The sequence below is a fragment of the Cebus imitator genome, unplaced genomic scaffold (genome assembly GCF_001604975.1).
Source record: "Cebus imitator isolate Cc_AM_T3 unplaced genomic scaffold, Cebus_imitator-1.0 Scaffold29, whole genome shotgun sequence".
Classification (NCBI taxonomy): Eukaryota; Metazoa; Chordata; class Mammalia; order Primates; family Cebidae; genus Cebus; species Cebus imitator.
In genome coordinates, this window is record NW_016107344.1 from 11,204,747 (window position 1) to 11,225,223 (window position 20,477).

Here is a 20,477-nt window from a genome sequence, read left to right on the forward strand (position 1 = left end):
AAAAAAAAAAAAAAAAAAGATAATTACATCTTTATGCTCTGTAAGTGTTGCATTGATTCTTGTGTGAAGTTTAACAGCTTTTTATTCCCAGTCCATTTTATGTGTTACTCTCTCTCCACCTCTCTGAGTCAAATGCGTATCTTTGTGGTGATGGTGCATTTCTTTCTGCTAAGGGAATCCCAAAATCAAAAGTCTACGATTCCATCGAGGAGGAGAATGTATTCTTTTGATGATGTGCTGGATGAGGAAAAGCGACCCCCAAGACTGATGATGTCAGAAGCAAGTTACCAGAGTGAGAGAGTAGAAGAGAAGGGAACAACTCATCCTTCAGAAATTCCTGAAGAAGATTCTGCCATTTTTGCAGAAAGAGAGGACAGTGTAACTACTGAAATTCAGTTTCCTTCCCAAAGTTCCACGGAGGAACAATGTCCAGCCTCTTTGTCTTCTCTGCGTTCACTGAGCACCCAAATGGAGTCGACTCGTGTTTCAGCTTCTCTCCCCAGAAGTTACCAGAAAACTGATACAGCCAGGTTAACATCTGTGGTCACACCAAGACCTTTTGGCTCTCAGACAAGGGGAATCTCATCACTCCCCAGATCTTACACGGTAAAAAAAATGTTCTCAGTTCATTTAGTTTTTTCTGAAGAGCAAAATGTTGGTAAACTTGTGCAGAGGTTGGGGTTATATCAACTTGATGTGTAAACTATACATAACATATATAAGGAAATTTTATTTTATGCCAATTCAATGCAAATTTAACACAAGATATAGCAATGATACAGAATTTATTAAACTTTCAATTCTGTGAAAATAGGGCTGATACATTTTAAAGAATGAATAAGATATATTCTAAGGCAGAGTATTATTTTATAATGTCATTTGTTTTAGATGTACCTTTTGTAAATTATTAGGTTGAAAAGTATGAAGTTATTGGTATGATTGTTCTTCTTGACCTACAGAACAGCAATTTCATGTGGTTTAGCCTAGATATTTTCAGGTGCTTATGTACAAATTTCTGCTTTTTTCAGATTTCTTACTTCATCAGAACTTGATATGTTTGAATATAATGATTAGAATACATCTTATTGTTTATATATATATGTATTTCCATTAACACCAGATTTTGAAGATAGAGAATATTGAAGCATTTTTCCTGAGAATAAAGTGTTACCATATCTGACAATGAATGTGTTAATCTGAATTATGCAAAAGGCAGCAACACAGTCCTATGATTAATGTTCAGATTTTTTTTAGCTCTGCTAATGTACAATCCTAAACTCTAAAAGAGTATAAAAAATTGAATATTTGGGGTGAGAGAAGCCTGCCTAGGCTAACTGGGAAACTCCTGAATGTAGAATTTCATGGCAGACCCCTTTTACATGGTCAAAAGACTATATATATATATATATATATATATATATATATATATAGACTCAGACAAATATTACCAAAATGGATTATAGGTAAAGGGTAAATATCTCTAAGACAGAAAATGTTTCCACAAATGGGTAAGGAAAAGCACTAGAAAAGTGAATATAGAAAAGTAGTGGCCATTTCAAGAGAGAGGGGATTCAAATGGCTGGTAGCAAAGCACACAGAAGTATGTTCAGCTTCCCTGGAACAAAAATGAGGCGTATGACTTTTTACCCATCAGAGTCATATAGACTTAAAACATTGAAAATGTCTAGCGTTGGCAAGGATGCTGAGAAACAGATGTTCTCATACATTACTTTGGGAGTGTATTGCTACAATTATTTCTAGAAACTATATATATATATAAAACTTTTGTTCCAGCAAGCCTACTTTTGGAAATCTGTGCTATAAAAATGAAAATTCCAATTATAAAGAGATATGGATGTTTGTTGCAGTATTTTTGGAAGTGACAGAACATTTTAAGCAACTTTAAATGCACATCAAATGAATAAATTGTTGATGTCCATACTACAGAATATTCAGAAAGTAAAGGGACTGGTTAGAGTTTTATCTGTTGACCTGGAGTGGATCAACAGGACACCAAGACTGGGATAGCATTAGGAGAAATACCTAATGTAGATGATGGGGTGTTGGGTGTAGCAAACCACCACGGCATGTGTATACCTATGTAACAAACCTGCACATTCTGCACATGTACCCCAGAATTAAAGTGTGTAAAGTGTGTGTGTGTGTGTGTGTGTGTGCATGCGCATATATATATATATATATGCACACACACACACATCACTGAGACCTTTTGGCTCTCAGTCAAGGGGAATCTCATCATTCCCCAGTTCTTACATGGTAAAAAACGTTCTCAGTTCATTTAGTCTGTTCTGAAGAGCAAAATGTTGGTGAACTTGTACAGAGGTTGGAGTTACACCATCTTGTTGTGTAAACTGCACATAAGACACACACACACACACACACACACACACACACACACACACACACACAAACACACGGCAATTTTATTTTGTGCCAGTTTAGATTCAGTGGAAATTTAATGCTTAAGATGTTTGCTTGGAGTAAACAAGCAAAGCAAATTTCAGAAGTTTGTATGTGATATGAATGCTTTTGCTAAAACAATTTCCCCTACTACATGTGTGTTTATTAGTGTAAAAGAACTCAGTCCAAGCTTTTAGCAATACCTATGTTACTGTGGGAGGTATGTTATTTTAGTTTTCAAATATTAATTTAATAATTAACTTTTAGAAACAGAAATAAAGATAACAGAATATCAAGTTTAAAGTGATTTTTTCTTATTTAGATGGATGATGCTTGGAAGTATAATGGAGATGTCGAAGACATTAAGAGAACTCAAAACACTGTGGTCAGCACCCCTGCACCAAACCTGGACGTAAACCAACTGGCTTCAAGCTCATCTAGCCAGAAAGAGGTAGCTGCAACAGAAGAAGGTGTGACAAGGCTGCCCTCTCCTACATCCCCCTTCTCATCTCTTTCCCAAGACCAGGCTGCCACTTCTAAAGCCACGTTGTCTTCCACATCTGGCCTTGATTTAATGTCTGAATCTGGAGAAGGGGAAAACTCCCCCCAAAGAGAAGTCTCAACATCCCAGGTGAGTTTGGGAAAGTTCTTTATCATCTGTGGCTCAGACATGCATTTAAATCTGGAAGCTTGTCTCAAACCTCAAACCTCTACGTGTTAATCTGGGCTAAAAATGTGAAAAATGATATAATGGTTTATTTTGAACAGATCTTGGTGGAAGTCTGTCTCTTTCTACTCCGAGTACGTAGATCCAGATAACACTTGTGCTATGAGACTATGGAGACTTTGTGCACCAGCCTCCTTGGGATTTGGCTGGTGTTTTCTCTGTATTCCACATTTCAGTAGTTGTGGCCTTATACTGCTAGTGCCCCTTAGTCCCAGGTTTCAGGTACAATTGTCACTTTAAAGGTTTTAGATGCAAGTCTGGTTGTGCCTCATTCTTGCCCCAGGGAAGCTGAACATGAGTCTGCATGCTTTGGGTGACTTTGGGTGACAGAAGTCCTTTCCCAGGGAACTTAACAGGCCACAAGGAAAAATTGATGCACATGATAGGTAAGGTGCTGGCCTCTAGGGACGTGGCATTTCTTTTTTGATTATTTTAATCTTCTAGTGACTTTTAATACTATTTCATACTTTAGAACATCTATAATTTTTGATGGCCTCTTGTCTCTTAATGGGACTATCAAGGCTTGTTATAAAATGACAATTGTATTCCACAACATTTGGAGTCCAAACAAAATATACCATCAGGTGATGAATGATTGGGGATGTGTGTGGTTTTTCCTTCTTAAAATTCTAATAGATGACTTCTTAGAGAATGATTAGGTAATAAATGTTCTTTGTAGCCTACCTATAAAACATACTGAAAGTCTTTGGTGAACAGAAAGCTCTTTCTTAGAAAAATTCTTGCTAAGCAATTTGATAGTTGAATGAACCCCTTAGCATGGAGGAGCTTTCGTGGTTCTTTGGCTTGCTTTAGTATTCCCTGTTGCCCTGCAAAACATTAAGAGAGAGAGAGAGAGAGAGAGAGAGAGAGAGAGAGAGAGTGTGTGTGTGTGTGTGTGTGTGTGTGTGTGTGTGTGTACACACACACACACACACACACACACACGACTTGTCCTAAGTTATATTAATGAAATGACGTGAGATTATTTGGCATTTCGTATTTATTATTATTGAGTTTTTATTTGTGTGGGAAAACTTAAGAAATTTAAACTTTTTTTTCTAGTTATAAGGTACTATGTACTTTAGAAAATTTGGAAATGCAGGAAAGTATAAATAATTTAAATTCCTGATGATTCCATCATTTAGAGGTAATTGTTAACATCTAGGTATATTTCTTTTGTTTTTTTTCCCTTGCATATTTACAGGCATGTATCTAAAAACAGTTTCTTCAGCTTGCCGAAATAGTTAGTTGCAAACTATCATTACATGTTGAAGGAATTGGAAATATATAATTAATATCCTAAGTCTCAGTTGAGGAGAACAACAGCCTATGCTATGTTATGATTGGGGAACATAAGGTACCAGTGAATGAATAATAAAAGCAGAAGCAAAGTGTCGCTTGTTTCACGGATTTGGATATTTGCCTTGACCTTTTTCAAATAGTAAATCCAACAAAGCAGCCTGAATCAGGCGCTGCATGCTGGGTGTCGGTACCTCCCTCAGGGAGGTGGCTGACTAACTGCAAGTGTGGATTAAGGAACAGAGGCTAAGTGTGGTGTGTAGGTGTGTCTCAGGTTATTGCAATTCAGAGGAGCTTCAATTAATGTGGCACTGTTTCGGCTTTCATCATTAATGGGTGTATACTTCTTTGTTCCCAAACTTGAGATGCTATTCCACCAAGAAAAATTAGGCCTGATGACAGTGGAAGCCATTGGAATTCTTTAACGTAGACGTAATTCATACGGTGACTTACCAATCTCTGATGCTTGGTGTGTCCATTTCTGTGCCACTGGGGCCGTAGCTTCTGTACCACCCCACTGCCTTTGTCTCAGAAGGAGCCTACGGCCTCGAGGGAAGGCTGTGAATGTGTATGACAGCTGAGCAATATGTGGAGGGCCTGTGCAACGCTCCCCCAGACGTCATTCAGACACTGTGACTCTAGGTGATCAGAGGGTAGCAGAATCAAGAGGAGCATGTGGCTGATCATCTGAATGTTTTGGTAGGTTTGTAAAAGAATGTTCTTCAGGTCATTTTTCTCTTCCATACCTTGCACTTTTGCTGGCACTGCCCTTTCGTTCTTCCTCCATACCCCCCCGATGTTATTCTTTTCTTTTCTTTTTTGAGATAGGGTCTTGCTCTGTTGCCAGGCTTTAGTGCAGTGGACTCAAGCAATCCTCACCCTAGCCTCCTGAGTACCAGGGACTACAGGCACATGTCACCACGCCTGGCTAATTTTTGTATTTTTTTGTAGAGATAGGCTTTCACCATGTTGCCCAGGCTGCTCTCGATCTCCTGGGCTCAAAGGATCCATTTATCTCGGCCTCCAAAAGTGCTGGGATTACAGATGTGAGCCACCATGCGCAGCTGGTGTTATACTTGTTTCTATTCTGGCTTCTACTATGCTATTTCCTATCTGTGCACATAGTCACAGGTGTTAGTGTGTACTACACAAGACTGGCATCAGATTAACTTGATGCCAGGTTGGACTCAGTAATTTCTCTGCTCCAAAGCCTCTAGTGGCTCTGTGTGGTTTGCTGAAAGAAGTTCGTAGTGCTCAGGGAAGCACTAATATCTCTCATTCCCTTTGTAGTGCAGCCATAGCTGATGGTAGCATGCTTATTATGTGCCAACCAGGCTTCTCAGGGAGGTATCTTAGTTAATCCTCACATCAGCCCTGTGAAGTAATCCACAATCCGAGTGTTGACTATCATGATTATCCCTATTTTATTAAAATTGAGGCATGGCATGGGCATGTTACTTGTTAAAGGCAGTGCAGGGTACCAAGTGGAGTCAGGATTTGAACCCAGGCAGTCTGACTCAAGATTTAGTATCACGTTATGCTATCATGCTATGTCCTGGGAAAGAGAGGTGACTCTCCTGCATATGGCTGCTTGCTTTTTCTTGGATACGTCCTGTACTTTCTGGAGCTCATCATTGCTCCCCATTTGAAGATGCTTATTTCACACATCTCTGCCTTTTGAAGTCCTACTGTTCCTCAAAAGCCCAGGAGGACCACTTCCTTCATGAAACAAGCTATCACCCCTCTCCCACTGGAATCAAACTTCGTACCCTTGAAAAGTTTCACTCACTGAATTCTTCCTTGTCCCATATAGCTACGTGTTCCTCCTTCACTGATATTCTTTGTACATTCTTACATATAATTGGCACTTAAGTTTTACTGACTTGAACTGTATTCAAGGCCTTGATTACTAGGCCGAAGTATGAACTTGATCAGGCAGGTAATTTAGAGTCCTTATTGGTTCTTTAGTGTGGGCATTTGAAGATTAAGGGTTGTTTTAGGAATGTAAGCACTGTGGTGTTCCCTAGAGTTATTTTAGGGAAGCCAAGTCTGGAAGCAGAGACTAGTTAAGAGCCTCTCAGAATTGTGCTAATAAGGTGGCATGTGCCATAAATAGGAAAATCATAATGAAGGAAAGAACTTAATATGGTCTTATTTAAAATCTGCCCATAGGAATTTCCTTTTCATCCTCATAGCTGAGCTGTGGGTTTTGTCCTTCTCTCTTCTTTTTGCCTCCTTTCTTCTCTTGTAGTTTTGCTTTTTTCTCTACCTTTCTTGCCAATCCCAGCTGCCAAGCTCATTCTGGAGGTGAACCAAGGCAAAGAAGAGGGAGTGTGACTCCTGGAGTCCCTCACCCCCCTCCACATGCAGATGCGGTTTTCATGATTCTCCCCAAAGTTGGTCTTGCCTACAGGTTTCTGTTTTTTTTTTTTTTTTTTTTTTTTTTTTTATTTTTTTTTTTTTTTTTTTTTTTTTTTTTTTTTTTTTTTTTTTTTTTTTTTTTTTTCTGTCCTCTCAGAGCTCTAGGTTTTCAAACCCTCTACAAATCCACTTTCCAGAAACTCTGCTCCAGATTTTTTAAAGCAGTAGCCCCTAAATGGGATGACACATATGGAAGGAAGGAACCTTTCTGCATGTCCATTTCCTGGTCTCAGCCCCACGCTTGGTGACACTTTGGATATAGCTAAGCTTTTGCTTGCTTCTCGCCTTCACTAGAACCTGCTCTCCGTGAGGGTGGAACACAACCCTCCCTTCCTCCTCCTCAGGGCAGTGGCTGGATCTGTACATGTTCACTGAATGCTGACCGAATTTTCTTGGCTTTAGAGCTAAGTATTTGAGAATTAAATGGGATTTTCTTTAATTGATCTGGAAACTGCTTAGCCAGCATGGGTATTATGTTTAACATTTGCTTCCATGGGAAAAAGAAGGCAATTACTGGGCATCAGTCATGTGTGCCTTGACACCTTTTAAGTGTTTCATTTAATTGTCTCAATAACCCGGCAAAGTAGGTGTATTAGCCCCATTTTTACCAAGGAAGTACTTGAAATTTGAAAGTTATATAACTTGCCCCAGGCTGGTGAAATGCCTTGGCCACAACTGCGATAGATCTGATGTGAAGGTTTTTTGAAATATGACAGGCTCATGTTTGAGGACTGCCTTATGTACAGTTAAGAGAACACATGTTGACTTATTTGGACTTTGCTGTGTCTTTAGGATTTTAAAGCCACTGGGGGCTGAAATGTCTTTTTGTCTATAAAGATAAAATCATCGTTGAAATCATTTTGAGGAAAGGTGGTATTATATGTTTATTGAAACTTACCAGAACTAAAATGTAGAGTTCGAAATCTTCCAAGTAGGGCAGTAAGGAGCTACTAGCAATTTAAAAACAGAGTGTGATATAATAGCATGCTCTATAACTAAAGTTCTGGCAGCTGTGTGGACAATTAACAAAATAAGGGCTGGAGGCAAGAGAGCCAGTTAGCCGTGGTAACCATAGGAGTTTAGAGGAGATAATGGCCTGAGCTAGGATGATAACCCAAGGGAGGGTGGCAAAGTGGGGATGATTCAAGATGGATTATGGACTTGATAGAACTTTGTGAAATGTAAGTGTGTATGGTAGACAGTAGGGGTATAGGGATTGTCATATTTGAGTGCGGAACAGTTAGGGGAAGGAAGGAGAAAGAGGCCTAGAAAGAATCCAGTGTTTCTAACTTGGGCATCTGATGAGCTATTGATGCAATTAACCAAAATATGTAAAACAAGAGGTAGAAGAACAGGTTTGGGAGGAAGATAATGAATTTAATTTTCAAATTGTTGGACTTGGACATTGGAGGTTGCTCAGAAAAGCATATAGTCGGAGAGGTTAGAGACTGACTAAGGAACAAACGACACAATGAAAAGAGAAGAGGAAAAGAGGAACATGCTCATTAAACTGAGTGGCAAGAGACATGGGAAAGAAGGCTGGAGAAATGGAGATAATAGGTGACTTTAGAAGATTGTTTCCCAGAAAGCAAGAATAGTGGGCAGTGCCTGGAGGGATGCAAACTCAAGATGCATTTGGTAGGTAGAAGATAATCTTGAATGGGATGAGGACAGTGATGGGTGTATTATAGAAACACTACCTGCTGCAGTGGAATGAAGGATTTAGAGAGAAAGACCAAGATTTGAGGGCTACTCAATTCATTTTCTCATTCCAGTAAGACTCTGAAAGAAAGACACTAAAGAACTATATGTATACAAATTCAAAGATTATATGTTTCCTCTGATATTCCTGATTTTACAGTTCAGATTTACTTTTAGGGTTAATTTTATCAACTAAGTAGGCTTCCCTTAACACATTTGTCTAATAGAAAAAATTTGAGAAATGTAGCTTTCTGATTTGGCATTTAAGATTGGCCCTGTTTTTTAAATTAAATCCTATCTATGGTGACATGAAAATCTTAATTCAACAGATTTAGCAGAAATAAATGTTACCTTTGGGACTCCAGACCCTCCTCATGTTTTTGTTTAAAAATGTAGAGTCTTGTACTTCTGTTTCATCAGTCATCAGTCTGACAGTTGGTGGGGCCATCTGAACTTTCAGTGGATACTTCTGCTCACGTTGTACATAATTTGAGTGAAATTTTTATTGTATATGCTGAGATGTTGATAGACAACTGCCTTATCTTTTCTGGCATGAACAACTGAAACCACTTGGATAGTTCATTATCAGTCATCAGGAATCTAGATCTCCCCCAATAATTTATATTCCTGTTCCATCCAGTTCAAAGATGATGTTGCCATTATTATCTTCTGAAGCCTGGATTCTTTGTAGGGTACTCACTTGGCATATACCTTGCAGAGAAAAATAACGAAGTTGAAATCCTTCCTGAAATAATTGTTGAACAATTTATACTTGAATGTAATTATAGATATGTTCACTTGCAAGAAGTTCCAGGAATAATTTACCGTAAGAACATGGGCTTGAACAGAGATGCCTCAAGACTGCCATAAGGGGAAGGCCACACAAGTGGGGCTCTGGAACCCCTACTTTGAAACCACAGCCACTCACTTTAATCCTTTCCGTATATTGGTTTGGAAAGAGGCAGTCTGCACAAGACTTTGACTTGAAAGTAGGCTACTTAAAACCAAAATTGAAAATCAGTATCTTTATGAAAGAGAAGCTTTACCAGGCCCAGTGACATGCATGTGGTCACCTGGTTAATGAGAGAAATGTACCTGTAATTGCCCATGTGGCTCTCTCCTCTTTGCCCATGTCTATCCAGCAACTGACACAACAGTCTGCCTGCCTGTAGCCACAGGGACGCTGTCCTTTCTGTTAACGCTTTCAAAGAGGAGATGGTTATCTGCCCTTTTATTAATATTTAAGATGTTTAAGTAGAGATTTCTTTGTTTCTAAGGTAAGTATAGTCCTTCATGAGACAGTATTTCCAATTTAATATAAGAGTGAGACATTTCCCTCTAGGGCTTAAGCTCATTCTGTTTGATCCTATATTTGGTAGAAAAGGATAATGTTCACTTGCCGTCTCCCACAAAATATTTTTTATGTACTTTGAGATTATTTATTAAGACTCCATCCTGTCTTTTATTCTTCAAACTAGAAAACATCAGTGTTTTGAATATGTAACCTCTGATTTGTCTCTCTTTCTTATACAGCAAATAGATTCTGCACTTTAATTGGCTCTAAGTCAGATTTTTTTTTTTTGTAAGAGTGGTGAAGATGACCACTTATTTTCACTGAGTCATCTCTAACTTAAGTGTATGGTGGTTTTGGCTAGGGAATAGAAACAACCAGTAATTTTTGCTATTCTTAGCAGAGTTTTATTATATTCTTCAGATTGGCATTCATCAGGTGATTATTAGCGAGTATTATGACTACATCTGCATTTCTGCATTTAAACTGCTTTACAAAAGACTTTCTGCTGAAACCTAAAAATCCTATACCCACTGAAAAATCAACAATTATATTTTGGGAGCAAGAATCAGCCCTAATTTATTTTTATTTCCCACAGTGCTAAGTATTGTGTTTTCTACAGAGTAAACAATCAATGTATGTCAAACAGTTGAATGAGTGAAATGTCATAGTACTTCTGCATATCCATATGGAGTAGTAAATTCTTGATCTTTTATTTAATGCCTTCCTTTAAATTATTATGTACTGTCTTAGTCCATTTAATGTTGCTATAACAGAATACCTGAGGCTGAGTAATTTATAAAGAAAAGAGGAGGTTTATCTGGCTCATGGTTCTGGTGGCTAGAAAGTCCAAGAGCATGGCACTGGCATCTGCTTGGCTTCAGGTGAGGGCCATGTGCTGTGTCACAGTATGATGGAAGAGCAGAAAGCCAAGTGGTGTGTGCAGAGACCCAACACAAGGCAACCTCACTTTATAACAACCTGCTCTTGTGGTAACTAATTCAGTCCTGCTAGAGTGAGAACGTACTCCCATGAGACTGCATTAATCCCTTCATGAGGGCAGATCCTTCATGACCCAAACACCTGTTAAAGGTAATACCTCCCAACACCACCACATTGGCCATTAAATTTTAATGTGAGTTTTGTTGGTGATGAATCACATCCAAACCATGGCATGTACTATCCTAGTTTTTTCTCAGAATATTGCCACTTGTTTTAAACTTGTTTTATGGGTAGAAAAACTTAGGCAGAACGATTTATGAATTGCCCAATTGGTCATTGGGTTAGGTTTAGCTGCCAAATTAAAACGAATAATTGGTAGGTCTTTTTCTGGAAAGTAAAACAGGTTTAGGAAGAATTCTAACAGGTAAGTCTAAGTTTTTTATGATTAGGAAACAAAGAGCTGAAGCACTAATCTCATAAATTCATATTAAGATCTGTCTGTTGCTCACTCAAAACAAAATATGTAAATTACAAAAGAACTGAAGGTTTGCACAGACAGTATACTGTAAAACTTGAAACATTTGGTTTAGAAAATAGTTTAAGTTCCATGGAATTCAGAATTTATTGGGTAGTATAATGATAGCAATGGGAGTAATTATACCTTTTGTTCAAGAGGCTGTTGTTTTCGGGGGCTTATGGGCTGATGTTATTTCGAGGAAGTCATGGTCTGTGGCTCAGGATGTGTCAATAGGGGACTCTCTTGGTATCTTACGGAGTAATTCCTTACAATTGACATAGTTCTGCATTTTGCAGCATTTAGGATAGCTACATCTTAAACACTAAATCTTCACGTGGCGTTTGGGCAAGCAAAAATGCCTTGCCAAACTTCACATGCCCACTGGGCAGTGGTACCAGTCCTAATGGATGCTACTGGAGGCTAAATTATGTGTCTGTGAACCACTTGAAGTTATTCAGATAAATATGTCAAGTATTGGGGGTAGTTTTTAAAAGCTTGGTGGTCCTTTTTGAATAAATGATTGAAATCACTGTACTTATTTCTGGGCAATGAATACATGGCCTATATATTAGACCTAATTGTACAGTGGGCAGAAACCTAAGCTTGTCCACGGCTAATTGATTTACATTATTAATATGAAGAAAAAGATGTATAGGCAATAAGATTTTCCTTATTTTAGCAGAAAAAGAATAAACATGGTGCTATTTATATAAATGAAAGCTTTACCAACCCAAGGAAGAAACAATGAAACTTCTAGTTTATCATGAAATGATTCAAGTATACCTAGCATGCAGCCTTCCTTCTTACATGGATAGACTTTCCTCCATGTGGCTGCCAGGAACACCTGATACTAGCGTTTCATGTTTTGTTTTCAGGATCAGTTCAGTGATATGAGAATCAGCATAAACCAGACGCCTGGGAAGAGTCTTGACTTTGGGTTTACAATAAAATGGGATGTTTCTGGGCTCTTCGTAGCATCAGTTGAAGCAGGTAAATGATATATTCAGCTCTACTGAACTTTCTTCTCCTTTTTTATCTTTCATTGTGGGGTTGGGGACCACAGAAATTAGTCTATTTAACATAGGAGGAGAAAACGTGTGAAAAATGCAACTCTAAGGCCACAGGATACATCTGCTTCCCTGAGATTATTAGTTGGGGTTACAAATTCCATAATTGTTTATTATTCTTGCCTAATTCATTTTAGTTTTGAAGAGTCTTAATTTTGTGATTTTACAGATTTTGTCCATTTTGGATATTATATTTGGAAATACTAATAGCACTTAAGATTCAGAAAGAACTTGCCATGATCAGCCATACTTTGCAGTAGATGTATATGTGCTATTTAATAAGGTGATTTTTTTTTGAGTGCTCTAATATACATTGCCTATGAAGTCTTCAGGACTTCTGCAAAAGGATTACCCCTCCACCATCCAGGTCTATACCATGTCAAGCCTGGGAACTCTTTGCAAAACATTACAAGGCCTAAAATTAAAATGAAACTGTTGTATCTAAGAGGAGTGCCTTTATTTTTACTTTTATTTTTTACATATTTCAGCTATATAAAGTTGTATGTTAACACCAGTTATTTCTTTTACATCTTAAGATTGCCTTAGTTAGATAATGGTATTTTAGTTATGGAGTAATTTTAAGCAGTTTTAAATAGCTATGTTTTCTTCTGCTCCATTCCAAAATGTATCTGTTTTGCAAGCTCAATTAAAATGCAGTGTATTTCACATTTCAAATTTAAGAATTACTTAATTTTTTTTGTTCTTGGGAGGTTAATAAAAAAGTTTTATTGAATATATTTTTCCTTCAATTCTTAACAAAGATGCATTCTATAGAACTTAAAAACTAACTCTAATGCTTTGCATGTTGTACTTAGATACTCAATATTAAAAAGGTAGTAACCTTTCTCCACCTGAAAAAGAGAGAAATTGTTAATTGAAGTTGAGTCATTTTTCTTAAGCTTAAAGCAGCAACTAGTAGAACATGTGGAATTTTTCCCAGCTGGTTGTTTAATTTGTTTTGCATTTTTAGGTAGCCCAGCAGAATTTTCTCAGCTACAGGTAGATGATGAAATTATTGCTATTAACAACGTCAAGTTTCCATATAAGGATACAAAAAAGTGGGAGGAAACCATGGCTAAGGCTCAAGAAACTGGAAACCTAGTGATGGATGTGAGGCGCTATGGAAAGGCTGGTGAGTTTGTGTTACCACCGTGTCTGGCCTTTGAAATTGGGGCTTGGCCCTTGGCAAGTGCTTCTAACAGTTGGCTTCAGTAACTTTATGTTTTTCACTTTACTTATGCTTTGGCATTAAAGGTGTTTTGTAGTCATGTCGTGACAAATCTTGAACCCTCCCCCTTTGAATATTCTGTCTGGACTTTTCACTAGCAAATTTACTGAATTTTACATTATTTATTGAGTGATTTATATACTGCTCTGACTGAAAGCAAATATCGATTGAAGACAAATGTATCTGCATCCAGGAGTTATTTAAAATACTGAGTATTAAGAATTATGCTATGATTTAACTTTCTCTGCAGCATCATAACCATATTGGTATGAGAGAGAGCCTGGTAGGTCATATTCCTGTTTATGCTCAAATAACTTTGAATGTGCATTCCATTAACGTGTTTCTTAGTTACAGAGGTTAGATGGGAAAGGGCATTAAGCCTCCACGGACCTATCAGCTTATGATAACAACATAAAATCTCTTTCCTGGTCTTTGGGAAAGGTTCAGCAAATTTGCTAGTTTTTTCATTACTAACATGATTTAACCCTTGTGTTTTAGGAAGGTGGTCTGTTGGTAAAAAGCCCTAAACTCTTGATTGATTTCACACACTGTCTGATTTGTCTTGTCTATGTAGATTTTTAAAAATATGTGTATTCAATGACTTTATTCTTTCCACTTCACCATTTATATGTACTCATTTGATCTTCATGTGCCAATCAGACTGGGGCAAAGACCAACCTTCCCTACCATTTATACGGCATAAAACCCTCAATCTCACCAGTATGGCTACCAAAATTATAGGTTCACCTGAAACAAAGTGGATTGATGCAACTTCTGGAATTTACAACTCAGAAAAATCTTCAAATCTGTCTGTAACAACTGATTTCTCCGAAAGCCTTCAGAGTTCTGTGAGTATCTAGAGAAGTAGGAGTAGTGGTGTGGAGCAAGGCAGCTGTTAGAATTGTGTACGGAAGAAAATAATTTATTTTGTTTGTGCAATTTTGATACGACCTTTAAAATGTAAATGATTGAATAAGGTAACATACAGTAAAGAGATATAGTAAAATATATTTTTGAAAACCATAGGTATTCCTCACACAGTAGTTGTGAATTATGTAATGGTAAAACCAAAAGATCCCATAATATTGTTTTGCAGGTGTTTTCCACCAGTCTTTCATCATTAGACCCACCTCTAAGATCTTTGTGAGCATAAAGTAGCAATTATGTAAAATTATACACTATAACTTCTTTATGCATTCCTTAGTCTTGACTGGCAAATAAATGTAATAGTTGGGTGTAATGTAAAAGTTCATGAAGCATTTTTAGTTTTTGTATAGATGAATTTGATGGGTAGACTTACGTACGTGGTTAAGAGAAATCAGTTTCATTAATTTGATCAAAAATATAATGTAGAAATTTTTCTATGTTTCAAAGGAATTTTTTTATATAGACTTTAAAGTAATGCGGTTTTTAGTTATACAAATTGTTTAAGTTAATACATTTAAATTTCAACTAAATATTATGCACTTATACTCACTTCTTAGATTGTGTTATTTTTATTATCAAGTCCAAGTAACTCCTTTTATTTAATAAAGAAATCTTACTGCATTGTATAAGAAAGGTTTAAATGTTTGATAATCCAATATGACTGTTTTGTGTACTCATAAATAAAAGCCAAATGGACTAACGATTATCCAGTTGATTTGATTTCTTGGAAAATTAATGATTGGTTCAACTTAAAATCATCCATGCCTGTGGTCATTAATTCTGCCACAAATACTGAAGTATAATGAAAAAATTTAAGTTTCTACTACATGTAAAAGACTGTAAGAAATGGATCAATATCTCGAGAAATTCATATTGTTAAAATATATATTCACTAATGAGAAATGCATTATTTAAGCCCAAAGTCCAACTGGAGAGAATATTAACTAGCACTTTTATCCTTTCCAGAATATTGAATCCAAAGAAATCAATGGAATTCATGATGAAAGCAATGCTTTTGAATCAAAAGGTAAATATCAGTATTATAACTTACATTTATAATACAGGAAAAGACATAGCACTCAAGTTCTGCTATTCTAAAAATTAATATCTGTGAGTGAAAGAAAAACTGATCTGCTGCAAGTTGAAACGTAAAAGGTTAGCACACAGATCCAATTGCAGCCAGGTGGAAGGGCGTTCAGTTCCAGTGCTGAACAGTTCAGGAACTGCAAACAAAGCTTTGGCAGCATGTTCCGGAGCTTTGAGTGCCTGCCTAAGTCAAGTAAGCAAGACTGGTTTTCCCGAGGCTGTCAGCTTTCTTGCTATGGTATGCTGGCAACAGGGAATCTTAGTTAAGCATGAAACTATGAATGAAGTTTCCTTTCTTCTTTATTGTTGTGAAAGGGACAAGTTGAAGGCAGTTAGCCATAAGAGGGAAATGCTAATGGCAATGAAGTCGTTAGCAGAGGTACCCATTTGTAATGAAAAAGAAGGTAAAGTATCTAGGGAAATTTTGGAGTTATCTCTATCTTCCTTCTTCTGCCCATCCAGAAATAATTTAGCTGCCATACGTTGTGTGCAATTCCTTGGACACAGAAAAATAAGAATAGACCCAGTCAATGTAGGCAGGGGAAGAAACACAAAGAAGGTGAGACTTCTGCCGTGAACCTAGACTGCCAAGGATGGGACTGGGTTTTCACAGTGCTTTGGTGGCTTTAAATCTACATTTGACAGTTTATAATACATGATCTTAAAGCCAACCTAAATATATAAATTTCCCTTTTCTTATCGATTATTTAATTTCGTATTTCATTTCTGATAGATAGAAGTGACTACATTTTGTTTTCAGTTGCATTCTTTATCAAAGACGTTTTTGAAGCAAACTTTGCTTATTTTTCTCTGTAATGTTACATGTAAAGCGCCCAGGTCCTGTTCTGCAGTGGCTCAGGTGAGATAGCTGATCAGACATCTAGCTCGTTGATGACTAGGGGACTCTACGTGGGCCCTATCATTGGAAGGTTTTGTTTAGATAAGTAACCACTAACTAGTGTCAAGTAATAATCGCATATATATTTTACGCCGTAGTCTTTGACAGATCTATGGAAGAAGTCAGAATGTTTTTCTTTTGTTTTCTTGGCTGAACTCCATTTGCTTTACTTAATATTAGTAGCTACCAGATCTTGGAAACTAGGTCAAAAAATTCTACTTAGAAGAATGTTGTAACTTTATTATTTGGTTTTATTTGATCTTTCTCTGGGTATCATTTTTTTTTGTTTTCTTCACTATTACTTTTCACTTCTTATTCATAAATGTTGTGAAAACTGTTACAGACAGTTTTCCATGTAGCAGACAAGATTATGGATTAACCTAAGCAAAAACTATTAATTTCCTTTTCCCCAAAACAGTGTGACGTAGCATGGAAGATAGTACTTTGGCTTTACATAGCTGTGAAACTATGATGCTGTGTGCTAAAATTTATTAATATAAATATTTGTTTCTTCTAATTTGAATGTAGTGTAGGCTACTAAAATTGTGTGTCCCTGAGCCTTGAAATAATCTATATCTTCTATGGCTATCAGTTTGTCCTCTTTTAAAATGTTTTGCTACAGATTGGAAAGGTATATCAAGTATCATTTAATTTCCCAGTGGTGAGAAATCAAAACGAATGACATGGTGTTTATTTTTTTTTCAACTAGCATCTGAATCCATTTCTTTGAAAAATTTAAAAAGGCGATCACAATTTTTTGAACAAGGTAAACCACAAAGCTAACAATTCATGCACTTTCATGGAATTGTTCTCATACTCCACTCCTCCTCCTGGTCTGTGGTGCTGGGCACTGAGCCTCTTCAATTTGTGTGTCATTATGACCAACCAGCATAATCCATTTCCATTCTTTCCCTAGGGTCATCAGGCTTTTCTTACAGCTCATGGGTCTACCTCTGTGGTAATGGGTCTTTGTGTGTCCTTTGTATACCTCTAAAGGTTTTACTTTTTTTTTTCAACTTTGTAAAAAAAAAAAAAAAGCGGGGGGAGATGCTCTTAACACTTCTTTCCACTGGGTAACAGTAAGAAATGAGGAATTTCATTTAAGCCTTACTGCTTACTATAAATTGCCTAATATTAGATTACACCAACATGCAATTGCTGAGTTTTTAAAAACTCTAACCTGTTTTTGGTTATGGAAAATACTCTTAATAAAGAAGAGTTATTTTTGCTATGGGTTGGTGGCTTTGGAGTGTTGATTTGATTGCCCTGTTGACTTTGAAGTAAATGCAGAGTAAATACATTTTGGTGGCATCTGAGAACAGGTGCACTTTGAGATTCTCTGTGTTGGTGTAATTGGGCAGGGCTGCCTCAAGATGTGCTGTGCATGTGACATTTGCTTCCCTGTAACGTTTGCCCAATGCTCTCTCTCATGAATGCTGTTCAAGCTCTGTTTTGCTACTAAGAACTTAAAAGTAATAGTCATGTCTTATAACACAGTGCTTACTGAGTTTGTATATTTCGTGTTAATCACCTAATATCTTTCCTTTGGATTAAGGTCTCTTTTTGACCATAAACAGAAATAACTTACTGGCTATGCAAGTCTGTTTGTGTCAGTATCCTTAGTGGTTTTGGTTGATATTTTAAAATAAAATTCCTGTTTGTCTATGGCTATTTAACTGAAACATTATGATACTCCTTGCTAAAACTGGCTAAAATAAAGCAATTCCTTTTCTTCCTCTGTTCTAATTTTCTTCCACTTTTCTTCAACAGGCTATTCTAGGGAAGAAAATTTTTCTAGGTCTCAAAGCAATTTTCTTTAAAAAATTGTGAATAATTTATTTGACAGCTGAGATTTCAAGAAAATTTAAAAGTACTGTATGATAGTATATTTTCTGATATTTTACTTTTTAAATAATCATTGTTCTATGTAAAGGTATACTTGCGTAGGTCCCCTAAGAATAGAAGAATGAGACTTTACCCATGGGTTTATACATGAAGTTTGAATACTTGTGTTTCAAATACTAGGAGCAGAAAAAGGAAATATTCCTTGAACATGTTTGTTGCAGAGGCTTGCTTATGAAAGGTGACTCATTAGTAAGAAGACTAGAAAAATGTGACTTGCAGCTGTCATGATGTAACTGAGTAGCGGCAAGTAAAAAATTGGGATTTGGTAGATGTTGTAACATTTGAAATTCTTTTTTTTTCTCCTATTAGGCCAAACTATAAGACACTGCCCTGTTTATTAATAAAAGAACCTTGAAGCTTCTTCAGAAATATCCACTGATCCTTCACTAATACCTAGAGCTATGGTTTATTTTGGCATCTGTATCTTCCTTTTACTAACTTTGAATTTGAAAGATGGGTAACAGATGGAACTGTTACACCTAGAGAAAAAAGGATTTACTGACTGTTGTTCAAAAAAACATTGTCACTTAGTATACTGGCATAGAGACAGCTAATGATAGAAGTTTCTGAAAGGAATTGTTTCATAGGAATGAAGACTTACATTGTATATTTTTCTTCCTTGCCCATGTGCTGCCACACAGGAAGCTCCGATTCTGTGGTTCCTGATGTAAGTAGCATTCATTTGTCATTTGGAATAAGGTGAACTTGGTGGGACTGAGTTAGTACACAGTAGTGTGCTTACCATGATTTTAAGTTGCATAAGAGTTTATCAGAGAGTTACCCTTCCAAGTTGAAAAACTTATTTTAAAATACAAAGCCAGATCTCCCTTGGTACATTTTAAGCAAACTGTGGTATGAATAATTTATGTGTGCAAAAGTGGTTCAGTAGATGACTTAATGAAGCTGTTCTCTATTTGTGTCTCTTCTCTGATAACTGGTTAGCTTCCAGTTCCAACCGTCAGTGCCCCGAGCCGCTGGGTTTGGGATCAAGAGGAGGAGCGGAAGCGGCAGGAGAGGTGGCAGAAGGAACAGGACCGCCTACTGCAGGTAGCTCTGGCTCACGTGGATGGGTCAAAACTAGGTTGGATTTCATGGCTTTTCACCAGTCGGCGTCAACCAGTATTGAGACACTAACTTTAAACTCAACAGTCTCACAACCAACAAATATTTTTGTATGCAGTACATTTTCTATAAAGCAATTACTTTTCCATTTTGAAGATTTCCAGAATCATCCTTTAAAAATCATTATTTATTAACCTCCATGTATGAAGGGCACTCTCTTAGGGGGTGTGAAGTGCATGACTTTGTGATGACTTGGTTCCCATAAACTGTTTGCTAGGTCCATTGCAGAGTATTCAGCCCGTTACGGTTTGCTAGAGGCTTTAATGAGTTACAGCCATGGTAAAGGGTGGATACAGGTTGAATTCTGTGTCTATCTTATCTTTTACCCCAGTGTCTGCATTTTAATTCAATATACACTCTTTTCTAATTTAGGGACTAAACTCTGGTTGGCTTATGAAAATAAAATTATGGTCTTGAAAAGTTTGAGGTTGAAAGTTTAGAGATCATAAAAATGCTAATAAAGAAGATTCTTAATGTGAAGAGTTAATCTGTTATTTTAATATATGTCATATTTTCTTATAGGAAAAATATCAACGTGAGCAGGAGAAACTGAAGGAAGAGTGGCAAAGGGCCAAACAGGAGGCGGAGAGAGAGAATTCCAAGTACTTGGATGAGGTAGCGTTAGAACATGCCTGTTTAGTTTTCCTTCTCCTTGCCTTGTTGGTAGGATTAGCTGAGAAGCAGGAGACACTTCACTTCTCTCTGCCTTTGACCATATGTTCACCTGTGTAGCTCTTTGAAAAATCCAGTGAGGTCTGATTTGTTAGAATTTTGCTTGGATGTTTCAGTCTTTCTCCTAGTTTTTGCAGTACATCATTAACGAATTATGTTAATAGAACTTAAGTGCATCTTCCTCTTCTAAGTTACATGTTTGTCACTCGTGTGTAGCTTTTTTGTGGTAAAACTCTTTTTTTTTTTTTTTTTT

The 20,477-nt window shown here is 37.0% G+C and overlaps 1 protein-coding gene across 1 annotated transcript in view; it reads left to right on the forward strand.

Annotated features, from left to right (window-relative positions):
* The window catches only part of LMO7 (LIM domain 7), a 232,038-nt gene that overhangs the window by 191,664 nt on the left and 19,897 nt on the right, over positions 1 to 20,477 (forward strand). The window contains 10 exon segments of the mRNA XM_037736810.1: positions 174 to 606; positions 2,744 to 3,052; positions 12,195 to 12,309; positions 13,357 to 13,518; positions 14,356 to 14,462; positions 15,508 to 15,568; positions 17,235 to 17,291; positions 19,072 to 19,097; positions 19,373 to 19,477; positions 20,075 to 20,167. Of these exon segments, the coding sequence (XP_037592738.1) occupies positions 174 to 606; positions 2,744 to 3,052; positions 12,195 to 12,309; positions 13,357 to 13,518; positions 14,356 to 14,462; positions 15,508 to 15,568; positions 17,235 to 17,291; positions 19,072 to 19,097; positions 19,373 to 19,477; positions 20,075 to 20,167 (1,468 nt within the window).